General features: G+C 31.9%; 1 protein-coding gene across 2 annotated transcripts; it reads left to right on the top strand.

Moving 5' to 3' along the window:
- Positions 1 to 10,101: 10,101 nt before the first annotated feature.
- Positions 10,102 to 12,897, top strand: LOC120081286 (uncharacterized). Of its 2 annotated transcripts, none has more exons than XM_039036026.2 (5): positions 10,102 to 10,366; positions 10,474 to 10,523; positions 10,938 to 11,073; positions 12,517 to 12,662; positions 12,737 to 12,897. In XM_039036026.2, the coding sequence occupies exons 1-5, from the start codon at positions 10,177 to 10,179 to the stop codon at positions 12,776 to 12,778; spliced, it is 564 nt and encodes a 187-aa protein (XP_038891954.1). In that variant the 5' UTR covers positions 10,102 to 10,176; the 3' UTR covers positions 12,779 to 12,897. The 2 variants fall into 2 exon arrangements, with proteins under 2 accessions (XP_038891954.1, XP_038891955.1); XM_039036027.2 differs by having other exon boundaries at positions 10,116 to 10,366; positions 12,556 to 12,662.
- The last annotated feature ends 1,185 nt before the right edge of the window (positions 12,898 to 14,082 follow it).

Here is a 14,082-nt window from a genome sequence, read left to right as displayed (position 1 = left end):
TGTGTACGAGCGTTTGAGTGTTGCAGTCTTGCAAGTTGTTCGAGTGTTCGTGATTAAAGGTGTTGAAGATGAGTCTTCAAAGGTATATTAATTCTATCCTTTGATCTTTAAAAAAGTATGTTGTAATTTCGATATGTGCATAGCCTGTTGTTTCCGTTTGTGACTATAATTGTGAATGTTCATATACGATTGAAATTTGGAATGATCCTTCTACTGCTCATGGAAATCCCCATGTCCGATTTCCTTCACAGCCGATGCATAGGGAATTCATCTCATTGTCTCAACATCTTGAGGAGTCCTAGGACACTGTTCCTTAGACAATACAATTCCATGCTTGAAAGGTAACAATCCCTTCTTGGAATTATGCATCAAATATCTGACAAGCATCTTGTCAATATACGATGCTTGAGATAAGACCAACCTTTTGTTCTTACGATCCCTAATGATCTGGATCCCTAGAACAAACTGCGCCTCTCCCAAATCTTTCATTTAGAATTGGGCAGCCAACCATTTCTTTACATCAGTCAGAAAACCTACATCATTCCCAATGAGTAGGATATTATCCACATACAACATGAGGAAAACTATTGAGCTGTTGATGATTTTCTTGTAAACACAAGGTTCATCAATATTCTGATTAAAGTCATAAGATTTGATTGAAACATAAAATCTTATATTCCAAGATTGAGATGCTTGTTTCAGTCTATAAATGGACCGATTAAACTTGCAAACCTTTTGCTCTAGATCTTGTTTAATGAATCCTTCTAGTTAATTCATGTAGATGGTCTTGTCAAGATTACCATTCAAAAAAGAAGTTTTGACATCCAATTACCATATTTAATAGTCATAATATGTGGCTATAGACAAGAGAATTCTGATAGACTTTAACATGAAAATAGGTGAGAAAGTTTCATTGTAGTCTACTCTCTCAACCTGGGTATAACCTTTTGCCACAAGTCTAGTTTTAAAGGTCTGTACCTTTCCATCTACACCTTTTTTTCTCTTGTATATCCATTTACAACCTATAGGTTTTACCCCATCAGGTTGATCTACAAGCTCCTAGATAGAATTGAAGTACATAGACTCCATTTCTTGATTCATGGTTTTAACCCATTCATCCTTGTCAACATCTTCCATGGCTTGTTTATAAGACAATGAATCCTTAACACCATCATCAGCTATGATGTCTTGGGTTTAAGTTAAACCCATGTAACGTACAGGTGGGTTTATAACCCTCCCACTATGTCGAGGCAATCTCAACTCTTGAGATGGATGTGAATGACTAGACGAACCCACATCAACAACTCTTGTTGATGTATCAACCCCTTCAACAACCCTTGTTGAAGTCTTAATAGATTCATTAGAAATTTCACTTAAAATAATTTTGTTTCGTAGTTTATGATCCCTTATGTGGTTTTCTTCTAAGAAGGTAGTGTTTGTCGAGACAAACACTTTATTCTCACTTAGATCAAAGAAGTACCCACCTCTCGTTTCCTTGGGGTAGCCTACAAATAGTCATACTTTTGAACGGGGTTTCAACTTTTTGGGATTTGCCATTAGCACATAGGCTGGACATCCCCAAATTCTAAAGTGGCGTAAACTACCTTTACAACATTTCCATAACTCAAAAGGTGTTTCAGAAACACTCTTTAAGGGAATGTTGTTCAAAATATAAACAACAGTCTCTACTGCATATCCCCAAAATGAGTCAGAAAATTGAGCATAGCTCATCATCGACCGAACCATGTACAACAAGCTTATGTTTCTCCTTTTCTATACACCATTTTGTTGAGGTGTACCTGGGGCTGAGAGTTGGGACGTAATTCCATGTTCTATTATATAGTTTTGTAATCTTAAGTCCATATACTCTCCACCACGATCATATCGTAGTGTTTTTATCTTTTTACCTAACAAGTTTTCAACTTTAGTCTTGTACTCCTTAGAACTTTTCAAGTGCTTCAGACTTATGTTACATTAGGTATATATACCCATATCTAGAATAATCATCTATGAAAGAGATGAAAATTCATACCCTCCTCGTGCTCTTATATTCATTGACCACAAAAGTCTGAATGTATAAGCTCCAATGTCTATTTGGCTCTATAACCTTTTCCAATAAAAGGTTGTTTTGTCATTTTTCCTTCAAGGCATGACTCACATATAGGTAAAAGTTTTCTTCTAAACCATTTAGAAGTCTATTTTTTTTTTTTTTTTTACCAATCTCTCAATCCTATTGAGATTGATGTGAACCTAACCTTAAATGCCAAAGATGAGCATTTTCTTTAGAAGAAATTCTCGGTCTTTTACTAGTTGTTTCCATTTTGAACATTTCAGTATTTAACACGACTTTTGTAACTCACGGTCTTAGTACATACAAGCTACTTTCCATTGAACCAAAGCCTAGTTCCATTTCATTCTTAAAAATAAGCACTTTATTTTCAAAGAAGGATAAAAAATACTTTTGTTCAATCAAACAAGAAAATGAAATTAAGTTCCTCTCGAGGTACTACATATATGTCATCCAATAACATATATCGTTTTTTGTCCAAAAATTACTTAAGCCTACCTATAGCAATAACTGAAACGGCCTCACCAATACCGACTTTAAGAGTCATCTCTCCAGCTACCCATTGTCTCCAGGAATTAAATCCTTGATAAGAAGAACATATGTGATTTGTAGCTCCTGAATAAACTATCCAGGTGGAATCATCATTTTCTATGAAGCACGTCTTCAAGACAAATAAATCAAATTTATTTTCTTCGGAGTTCTTCCTTTTGCCTTTTCCAATAAATCAAATCAGGTGCTCTATAACCTTTTCCAGTAAAAGGTTGTTTTGTCATTTTGCTTTCAAGGCATGACTCACATATAGGTAAGAGCTTTCTTCTAAACTATTTAGAAGTCTATTTTTTTTTTTTTTTTTACCAATCTCTCAATCTTATTGAGATTGATGTGAACCTAATCTTAAATGCCAAAGATGAGCATTTTCTTTAGGAGAAATTCTCGATCTTTTACCAGTTGTTTCCATTTTGAACATTTCAGTATTTAACACGACTTTTGTAACTCACAGTCTTAGTATATACACGTTACTTTCCATTGAACCAAAGCCTAGATCCATTTCATTCTTAAAAATAAACACTTTATTTTCAAAGAAGGATAGAGAATACTTTTATTCAATCAGACAAGAAATATAAATTAAGTTCCTCTTGAGGTACTACATATACGTCATCCAATAACATATATCGTTTTTTGTCCAAAAATTACTTAAGCCTACCTACAGCAATAACTGAAATGGCCTCACCAATACCGACTTTAAGAGTCATCTCTCCAGCTACCCATTGTCTCTAAGAATTAAATCCTTGATAAGAAGAACATATGTGATTAGTAGCTCCTGAATAAACTATCCAGGCAGAATCATCATTTTCTACGAAGCACGTCTTCAAGACAAATAAATCAAATTTATTTTCTTCGGAGTTCTTCCTTTTTTAGAGAGTAGTGGGATCAGCTTTACAACTTATATCATAAACTCCAAGTTTCATCTCAGAGGACAATCCTCGTTGATTAACTTCACTAGATTTAGCAACAATTGCTTTCTCTGTTTGTCCCTTGACATTCAATATGGACTGGAGTTTATTTAAGGTGCTGACAATACTGGTTTCATTGTCATCAACCCCATTTTGCTTGAATTGTGAGAACTTTTGTTCAAACAATTCTTGCATTGATTGCATGATCTGATGTGCAGTGACCATGCTCTCAAATCTTTTGGTTAATATCAGGTATGCTTGCCAAAATGTGAACCTTGGCCTTAGAATTAGCCTTTGTCCATATTTCGTATGCATCACAAACATTTTGTGTTGCATCAGGTGTTGGAACTTGAGTACAATCCTCAGTCATGACAACGTTGAGGTCGTTAACCACGGAAAAAGTTTTAATTGAATCTTTCAACGTTGTATAATTAAAAACGGTCAAATTATTAGAGGCAACTAACGGAAAATTACAGTTTGACATTTTTGCTGAAAAGAAACAAAATGATCTACATCATATTTTAGCATAGCTCTAAAACATCCAATCAATTTAAAAAAAAAAAAAACTAAATGAACCCCATATAATATCTAATTTTGCAATGATGTTTAAGTGATTTAGAACAAAAGCCACCGAAGAGTAGTTAGTTGTCCCTTCACTGAACGAAGACACTCTCATCCAATTATTACACTAAAATAACTCTTATTCCTATAAAAATCAATCATCATTAATTTGGTCAAGAAATTATTAACTAACTTAACAATTTTTTGTAAGTGTGACCCTTCATTTTAGACCCTAGAGTTTCACTTCAATGAGCCAACCGAAGGCAAAAAATCGATTGGGGCAAAAACCAAAGGGATCCTATCCATTTCTGGAGTTCACCTTGATATTGACCTACTGCACAAACCATCTGAAAGGGGACGCTCCCAGGACTCCTCGAGGCCCTCCAAGAAGATCTCACAGTGCAAACCAATGAAGGGGACTGTAGGACATGTTGACACACATCTCTCTCCCACTTACTATAAATACTCTCTCCATTCACCTTGATATTGACCCATGCAAACACCATCTAAAGGGGGACATTCCCAGGATACTTCAAGGCCAAGCATAAGTCTCACGGTGTGACCATTAAGGGAAAGTATGAGTGAAAATTGACGTATCGTATACATCTTTTTTCTCCCACTGAGTATTTAATAACCTAGGGTTTATTTAACTTAGGAAAAATACGGCTAATTATTTTTACTAAGTGATTGTATAAGTTTGCCCAAAAGTAACACTTACTTTGGATAGTTAAACAATTTTGATTACTGTTTGTTAAACACTTTAACAAACTTTAATCAACAATTACATGCTTGTAGCAAATCTATCTAATTCACCTTTCTAGGTCAGTCCTCAGGTATGGGTGTTTCGTTTCTGTCAACTTAAATACCCCAGCCTAGACAGACTACCCTTACATAAAAGGTCCCTTATAGATACGTTTGCTACAAACTTAATCTTTTATTAAAACCAATTTAATCCTATTAAACTGATTAAAAAGATTAAACTAATTTTCAATCTTATTAGAAATTTGTGATCTTAGGTATATGTGAATCATATTTTAAAACTCTTTCTTATTGATTGTAATTTTAATTTCATTAATTATAACTCTTATAAGGAATGAAACAATTAAAACCATTCACATTGCTAAGCTAGACATTCACAAGGTATTTACTTTTATAAATAAACCTAGGTGTCATGTTTCATGCAATGTTTATATAACTTTTATATAATAGGTAATGAACTAAGCATACATGCTAACATAGAATCTTATATTATAACACTTATAATGTAAATGATGCATGGATATGCTTTAATGCATGCATATATTATAACTCTTATATTATATGATGCATGAGCATGCTTTAAGTAATTTAATCATGCAAACTAATATGTTATAACACTTATAATATAAAGACGACGCATGAAAAAATGCATAACCTATGGTGGGTTTTAAAATTATATGTCATACATTATGACATATAAAATAAATATACATCACATGCACATTTAATAAAAATTGATGGACCGGGATAGTATGCCTCAAAACCAGAAAAAATGCTAAACTATTACAAAAGATTCGAGTCAGCTGCTTCGAACAGGTGAACTAGGTCTTGAACCGCCTGCCTTGAAGCATCGTCACTTGATCATGTAGCAAATCCTTTGATCATCGAGTAACGTACATCGAGTATAGACGATTGTGTAGCGATGATCACGTGGCTTAGGACTATGCGATGAGCATGAAAGTCCACGTGATCGTGCAATACGCTTCGAGTAACGTATGTTATGCGATCATGTGGCTAATGACTATGCGATGAGCATGATAGTCTACACGATCGGGTAGCAAGTGTTGAGTATCGTATACCAAGTGATCGTGTAGCTACTGACTATGCGATGAACATGATAGCCTACATGATTGTTTAGCGCACATGCCTTGCGTTGAGTATCAAATACTATGCAATCGTTTACTCCCGAGTGTCTAGCCAACGCAACATGATCAAGTAAACTCTTTACATGATCGTGTAGCATTAGCTATGCGACCATTTAACAAATATTACACGATCAAGTAGAACATTTCTACACGATCGCATAGTCAAATCTAAACGATCATCTAGCTTGAGCTACATGATGCGACCATCGATTCGTCTTCTCCATCAAAACGAATAACTCCTTCGTTTGAAGCTTTTTCACGAACGACTAAAAAACTTAAACGAATACAGACCCGATTGCAAGTTAATATTCCCAAAAACGCAGGGGCCCTTACAATTAACTTTTGTAAAGTAAATGAAAGCATTAAACAGAGACAATTATCCAGAAACATCCATCAACAACATCCACAAACACATTTAACACTTAAACATATTGCAGAATGTTAAAACCCACCAAAACTGTAAACGAAATTCAATATAGCAATGAAATTTGGAAACAAAACAACCTGGCTCTGATACCAATTGGAGGATCTCTGATTATAGAGGACCTTTAAGCGGAAGCGGATCGTCCAATCTCAGGGATGGTCAGGGGGCCATGAGGCCTAGTTCCTGAGCCTGTGGGAGGAATCTTGTATGGGATGGTCAGAGGGTCAACAGGCCTAGCTTCTAAGCCCATAAGAGGAGAAACTATGTGCACATAGGAGATAGAGTGGATATGATGAGTACTAGCTTAAACTATCTACCGTGTGTATAGGTAAGGTAGAGAACAAACTCATTCAAGATTGAGGTTTGAATATTAACCTTGTATTGTGATATGCTTTTATTACTATGAGTTGAAAGAGACGTGTTAAGCTGTTACCACTCCCTGGGCTCCTTGAACCTCATTCTTTTCTTCTATGTTTTTCTTCCTAGGTAGCGAAAGAGAGGAGTTCTAGGGTACTACTAAAGTCAAAGTCTGCCACGCCACAACCACACTTTCGGATTTAAGTTGTTATTGTAAACATTTCTAGTTAAGACTGAAGATTGTGTAAACTTTGTACTAGTTGTAATAAAATAAGTTAAGCCAATGAGCCGTTCTTTATTTATTTGGATTTAAGTTTAGTGAGTAAAACAGGTTCAGATGGGCAGCAGGTATCACAAAAGGGTGGTATTTGTCATCCTCACGTCTCCTTTCGGGTCTGGGAAACAAGGCTCAAGAGGGGGTGTGACAATAAGTCGTACTATATGTCCAACCCTAGGCCAATCTTCACCCTCAAGATTCCAACACTAGTCTTCTATCGTGTGTCCAACCAAGTTCTCTTAACACTGAAGGATCTCTGATTACAGAGGACCTTTGAGCGGAAGCAGATTATCCAAACTCCATTGTGAATGAACACATGTGTTTACAGTCATACAGATTATATTATGTAATATAAACTAAATTACAACATGCATTAAAAGTAAAAAACAAGGTTAAGAGATTATACCTTTGAAGAACCTTTCTTCAAGATAATCCCTTGATCGTTCACGAACGCGGCGAATAACAACTCGATCTCCCTTGAACAACAACGAGTAGCAACTCGATCCTCGAACAAATCGGACACTACCACAAGATTACCTTGGTATTCTCAGTATGCGAATCCAAAAGTGGTGGGCTCTGACTTATTTTGGTTTGAGTAAAATATTGAAGTGAAGGAGGAAGATGATCGAGTAAACGACAGGATTATCATGTAGAAGAGGAAGTCTATCGCATATTTTAGTCCTTAAATTTTGAGTTAGGTTTCAATTTAATCCTTAAATTTCAAAATATTATAATTTTACTTTTGAGATTTGAGTTTTGTTTCAATTTGGTCTCTAGATTTTATGATTTTATATTTTTAACATCAAATTTTCATTAAATACTTAATTTCAATTGACATCAATGTCTCTTAATTAATTATAAATAAGTATGAAATGAAATTTTAAATTTAATTTTTAAAAAGATGATAAATAGTAAACTTAATTATTTTAAATTTATTAACCTACATTAACACTAAATATTGAAAATGAGTATTTAGTAAAAAATTGAAGTTCAAAGTATAAATCTTAAAATTTATGGTTCAAATTGGAATAAAACTCAAATGTCAAGGGCAAAATTGTAATATTTTGAGACGTAGGAACCAAACTGAAACAAACTCAAAACTCAAAGAATAAATGTGCAATATTTTGAAACCTAGAGATTAAATATAAACTAGACTCTAAACCTAGTGTAACATTCTTGTCATTTTAATTGATTTATAATATATATTAGAGAAATTATTTTAAATGAAAAAATGGCTGAAAATATTTTAAATATATGTCACAATCTATCAATGAATTGGCATTTTGCTATATTTGTAAATATTTTTTATTCATTATATTATATTTAAAAATGGTCTTAGATATCAGTATTTCTTTGTTTTTAAAAAAAAAAAAATTAAAAAAAGCTAAACATCCAAATATTCATTAGATATTCTGGAGATCTAACATAAATTTAAATACCTATTAGACATCATTCTTAAAAAAAAAAAAAAAAAAAATCTATTAGACATAAAATTTAATGAATTTTTAGATCTAAAGAGTTTTCCTCGAATATCGACTTTTTTAGGCTCACTAAACCGAGGAGTTGTGAAAAGTTAAAGAGTTTTTTTGACTCATAACTTAACTTCAATAATCTGCTCGATAGGAGACTTTCACAATTAAATATGATATAAGAAGTTATGGGCTAATATATAATTTAAATACATCTCCTTTTTTTAAATAAAGGAGTTATTAATAAATTTTATATAATTTAAATAGGACCTGTACTTGGTCTCTCGAAAATAAAAGAAATGGAACCTTAAAGAATAGGTAAATGAGTAATTTTTTATAATTATGTTTTTTTTCTCTTTGTTTTGTTTTGTTTTGTTTTTTTTTTGGGGGGGGAATGTGTTTTATTTGAGTTCAACCATGTGTAATTGTTTGTCTCAGAAAATAAAAAAATAAAGGTAGAAATTCAAACATCTAACATTTTAATTTACATTAAAATATTTTAACTAATTAAATCATGTATACATATATATTTTTTATTCTTTTTCATTTTTTTTAAATGTGAGATGAAAGTGAAGATTTAAATCTTTAATTTTTTTTGGTTGAAATTATCAAATTATGCTAGTGTATTGAGTTTTACCCCAAATTGTCTATAAATATCCAAAAAGACTAACATGAGCATGGAGAGGGCAAAACCCAAAATTGTAGAAAATGTTTATATTCCTATATTTTTTTTAGAAATAAAATATATTCACTATATATATATTTTTTAGAAATAAAATATATTCACTATATACTTTAACAATATATAATATTTCTAAAATATGAGTATAGTTCAACAATAATTAATATATATTTATTTACTATATTTTTTCTTTTTACTTACAATAATTGTGGGTATAAAGATTTGATCTCTATTTTCAAGAAAAATAGTACATGTCAATTACTCTTCGTCCTTCGACTATACTTACATTAGCATCTTGCTCTAGGTTATGGACTTCGAATTTAGTTAATTAAATACTATGATAAAAAGGAATTATATATTATCAAAATGAGTATAATTTAATTAACCTAAAACTTATATTATCAAAATGAGTGTAATTCAATTGATCTGAAACTTGTATTATTGACTTTAAAATCATAAGTTATAAATATGTTCTAAATAACTCAGATCAAAATTCTAGAAAAGATAGATTAAAAGTATAACATTGAACAATGTTTTAAATAAGGTTTAGAATATTGGTCGTTGACGAAAGGTCAATGTTTTAATTTTATGAAAATATCCTTAGGATTACTAATGTTGATGTAAACTTCTAAAAAGAATATTAGAAAATAATTCAAATATTTAAATGAATAAATAAATATCTTATGACATATTTATTATATATTATAAACATTAATGATATTTTTTATTTTATATTTTCGTGGATTTTTTTTTATATAATAAAAATGTCGATTAGCTGAAAATGTAAAAATATGAATAAAATTATGAATATGTGTAACGAGGGTTTTAATAGGGGCATTTTTAAATATAAAAAATATTTAAAAATATTTACAACTAAAAGTACAAAATATTTTTCGGGACTTTTTGCTACCACCTTTATTTATAGTTTTTGTTAAAATTTCAGTGAGTACGAAAAAGCGATTCGCCGCGCAGCCCCAAAAATGGTGAGAATTCACGTCAAGTCCGGCGACGATTCCGGCGAAAACGAGTTTCTTTATGAGTGTCAAAGCGACTCATTGATCAAAGAAATTGCTTCGGATGTTATTCAAATTTTCAATCTCCAATCTAAAATCCATCGGCTTGTTTCAGAATTCGAACCCCGTCTACTTCCCTTTCATGGCGATCCCAAAGGTTTGAATATTAGCCATTCGAACAAATAATCTGTTTTACTCGATTCTGTTTCCTTCTCTTTGTAATCTTCTTACGCTCATCGATTCGATGATGGTTGTGATGTGAAGTTACGCCTCTTTTGAGAGCTTTTTGGGAAGCAAAGTCCTACGCATCTAAGGTCTCTCTCTATATTCCCCCTTTATTGTTTGAATGATGAGAAAATCGACGAGAGTTCTGTTATTTAGTAAACCTACACTGTGAAGCAGAGTAAATTCCAATTCATTATAATTCGTTTGCATCTTCTCATGAGTACTGTTGTAATGTTGTTTATACTTTTCCTAATCAGAACTTTTTTAGTTTTGAGAGTAGATTTTTTCCCCTCTGAAAAGGGAATGCTGGAGCTGGACTATTAGTCTATTCTTTTGCATCTTCTCGTTAATTGATTTGATGTTTAGTTTTTCCCTTATTCGAAATCAAATCTGTTATTATAGCTTTGGAAGTAGAATTGTATATTTTAGAGAAGGGAATGTTGTAATATTAGCCTATTCTTTTGCATCTTTTTCATTGATTGATTTCAACTTTCTCACTACAGGACATGGTTATCCACGATAGGCCTTTATCATATCTTGTGTTGAGACACCATTTTGAGACTATTGAAAGGGAATTAGTAGCAAAGTTTGATTTATTGGGTGATTCTGATTCCACTCAGTATCAACAAATTTTATCAGGTATTTGATATTTTCCTTACTTCTTAAAGAACAATAATATAACCATCCATTGCTCTAATGGTTTATGTACCGTTCTTCTGCATTACCCTGATGGTTCAGAATGATCTCTCTTTAACATAATGTTTTTGATAGGGATGCTATTTAGGTTATATTAGTAATTAGCTAGGAAAGTGGTTCAGGAGATTGGTTATGAATAGAGAGAGTGGGAACGGATCGAGGTATTATTTTAGTTGGTGAATTAAAGCTTGAGAGAGATCTCAAAAGGAAAGGGTGCAAGTATCTCAAATTACTTGTTTATCTTTTAAGTTCTTTACCGTTTGTATTGCATTACATTTTTGTTCTGTTTTGGTTCCTATCAGTTCTATATTATTGAGTTATTAAACAAGATTCCATGTAAAGTTTTGTTTGGGGTTCAAACTGACAAGCGATATCTCAACTGCAAAGATACAACCGAGCATGGATCTTTTTCTTTTTGTCCAATTGTTAGTGAGGTTCTTTAGCACAAGATTGCAGTTGACTCAAAAAACAAGAGGCCATATTTTTATGGTGTTTACTGCTGCTTGTTTTTGGTTCATGCACACTTGAAATATGAACTTCTGTGTTATGCATACTAACACGAAGAATATCTGGTCTGGTTCACACAAATTACCCCGAAGGAACAACATTAAGTTTCAAGGAAAATTATGTCAAAAGAAGTTTTTAGAGAAAGACCTCCCTTGAAACTATCTTTTCTAATGTGTTATGAAATCGACAAACAAAGAAAATAGAAAAAGTAAACAATAGAGAATCGACACATAGATTTACGTGGTACACTAACAGTGTGTTAACTATGTTCACTGGCAGAGGAAGAGAACAATTTATTATTAGAGAAAAAGCATTATATTATAGATTCCAAATTCAAAGGACACAGTAGAGTTAGAGAGTTTATATAATGCACTTCTCTAAACTCTAAAGTCAAAATCATAAATAGCATAAATAACATAAATATGAAACTTCTTTGGTTATAACAAGACCCCGTGTTTGGTCCTTCGGAGTGTCATACAACAAATTCAAGACATTTCAACATAATGCTTGATGGAATCCAAATATATCATAAATGATTATAGAATTACTATATAACTCCCCCATGCATTCAAGATAATTCGAATCTTCCTTCTCTTGAGATGTCACCCAGCCCCAAAACGGATTACTTGTCTACCTTCATTCCTTTCCTTCCCCCACTCTATTTACAACAATTTCCCTCCAACAACTCCTTTGCTAAATACTAATATATCCCTAGTACCATAGTATTCCCACTCCTATCCAAATAACATTCCTATCTGCTCATCGATAAGTTTATACTTAGTGATGAAGAGATCAATTCACACATCTATAATTTTCTCGAACAGTTCCTCAGAAAATAAATTGCTTTGTTTTAGATCAATCTTATAATTCTTGATGAAGGTGACAAGAAACGAGATTGTCTATTATCTCACCCTTCAGATGTGGAGCTTCTTGACGAGAATACGACTCAGCTAAAATTAGCTGGAAAAGAGCTCAAGAGGGAGAAACAACTTTGTGACTATATTGGAAGAAATGAGAAAATTAAGGTATTTCGTGATTAGATTGTTCCCTTCATTTGTTTTCTCCATATAGATGACCAATTGCTCCAATTATGTATCAGATCGTTCTTAAACTACAACCGAAAATCATGCCCCTGAGTTGAATACTGATATTTAAAATCCATCTGATGTATGATACAAAATCCATCAATGATATAAACATGATAGACTCCTATCAATGATATAATCTATCATCGATAGACTTTTGAGAGCTTTATCTAAATTTTACTATATCGGTAAATTCTTTTATATTGTACTATATCTGCTAATATTAATTGTTATATTTGTCATTGGTCCTAAAACTTATGTTTTAGTTTTAGGAGAGAAACCTTGCAGCCTTTTGTTCGACTAACTGATCGCATCGAATATCTTAGTTGAGTTATTCAAATGGTGTAAATGTCAATATCCAAGCAATTAGTTTCTTATTTTGAAATATTGAAATTCAAGTTACTATATTCGAAATTATATTTAAGGTTAATATACCATTTTGATCTATGTACTTTCCATTTTGGTCATGTATTTTCAATTGTCTAGTTTTAGTTTTTGTATTTTCTATGTACTTCCCATAGATTAAGTGAAACAAGATACTCTAGACTACTTAGCTATAATGTGTGGAATATGATTTATAAAAATATTATTTGGGGTAAGTTAAAATTTAGCTACTATATGCTTTTACAAGTTAAGAAGGTATGGTTTGATAAATTCTCATAAATAGTCCTAATTTTGTCCTTCAAGACTTTTTGTACCAATTATAAGGATAAACCTTCATACGAGGGCAAAATTTGTTATTAAGTCAAAAGATTATAACCTTGTTAACCTTAATTATGTTAACATGTTTAGGTTTTTATCCACAATTGAGAGGTTGGAATCTTCCTATCCTATGAGTTATTTAACAACCAAAAAAATTAAAAAAAAATAAACAATAATAAGTTTAAATCTTATTTTGGTCTCTGAAATTTGAATTTTATTATATTTTGGTTCTTAAACTTTTAAAAACGTCCATTCTAGTCCCCAATTATTTAAAAAGTGCTTACTTTTGGTCCCTCCCATTATGTTTATTTTAACTCTTAAACATAATGGTGAGATTGTTTGTATTTTTTTTATAACTAGGCTGACAAATAAGTTAGCCATGCTAAAAAAATCTAAAGTTTCAATTTTGAATTAAATGGTAAAACAATTTTCTACATAAGATCTCAAAAGTCATTTTGTGTCCAAGATTTTGGTCGTTTATTATTTTGACATATTGATTGTTGATATTTTACTTTACTTTTATCTTGCTCAACTTATGCTAGATTTAATTTTATCCTTAAACATGTTTCATCTAACATAATCTTAATAGTAGGGACCAAAATATATTAAAACAGATGTTTTCTAAAGTTAGAAACCAAAATAGAATAAGATTCAAAGT

Source organism: Benincasa hispida, chromosome 7 (genome assembly GCF_027475165.1).
Source record: "Benincasa hispida cultivar pf3 chromosome 7, pf3_genome.v1.1, whole genome shotgun sequence".
NCBI classification, from domain to species: Eukaryota; Viridiplantae; Streptophyta; class Magnoliopsida; order Cucurbitales; family Cucurbitaceae; genus Benincasa; species Benincasa hispida.
This window is presented reverse-complemented; position numbering and strand designations above follow the sequence as displayed.

Bases quoted from the DNA above. Each gene is read 5' to 3' on its own strand.
- LOC120081286 (XM_039036026.2), top strand. From the start codon at position 10,177: ATGGTGAGAATTCACGTCAAGTCCGGCGACGATTCCGGCGAAAACGAG. The intron at 10,367-10,473 runs GTTTGAATATTA...TGTGATGTGAAG, and splicing joins CTTTCATGGCGATCCCAAAG to TTACGCCTCTTTTGAGAGCT. The intron at 11,074-12,516 runs GTATTTGATATT...TTCTTGATGAAG, and splicing joins GTATCAACAAATTTTATCAG to GTGACAAGAAACGAGATTGT.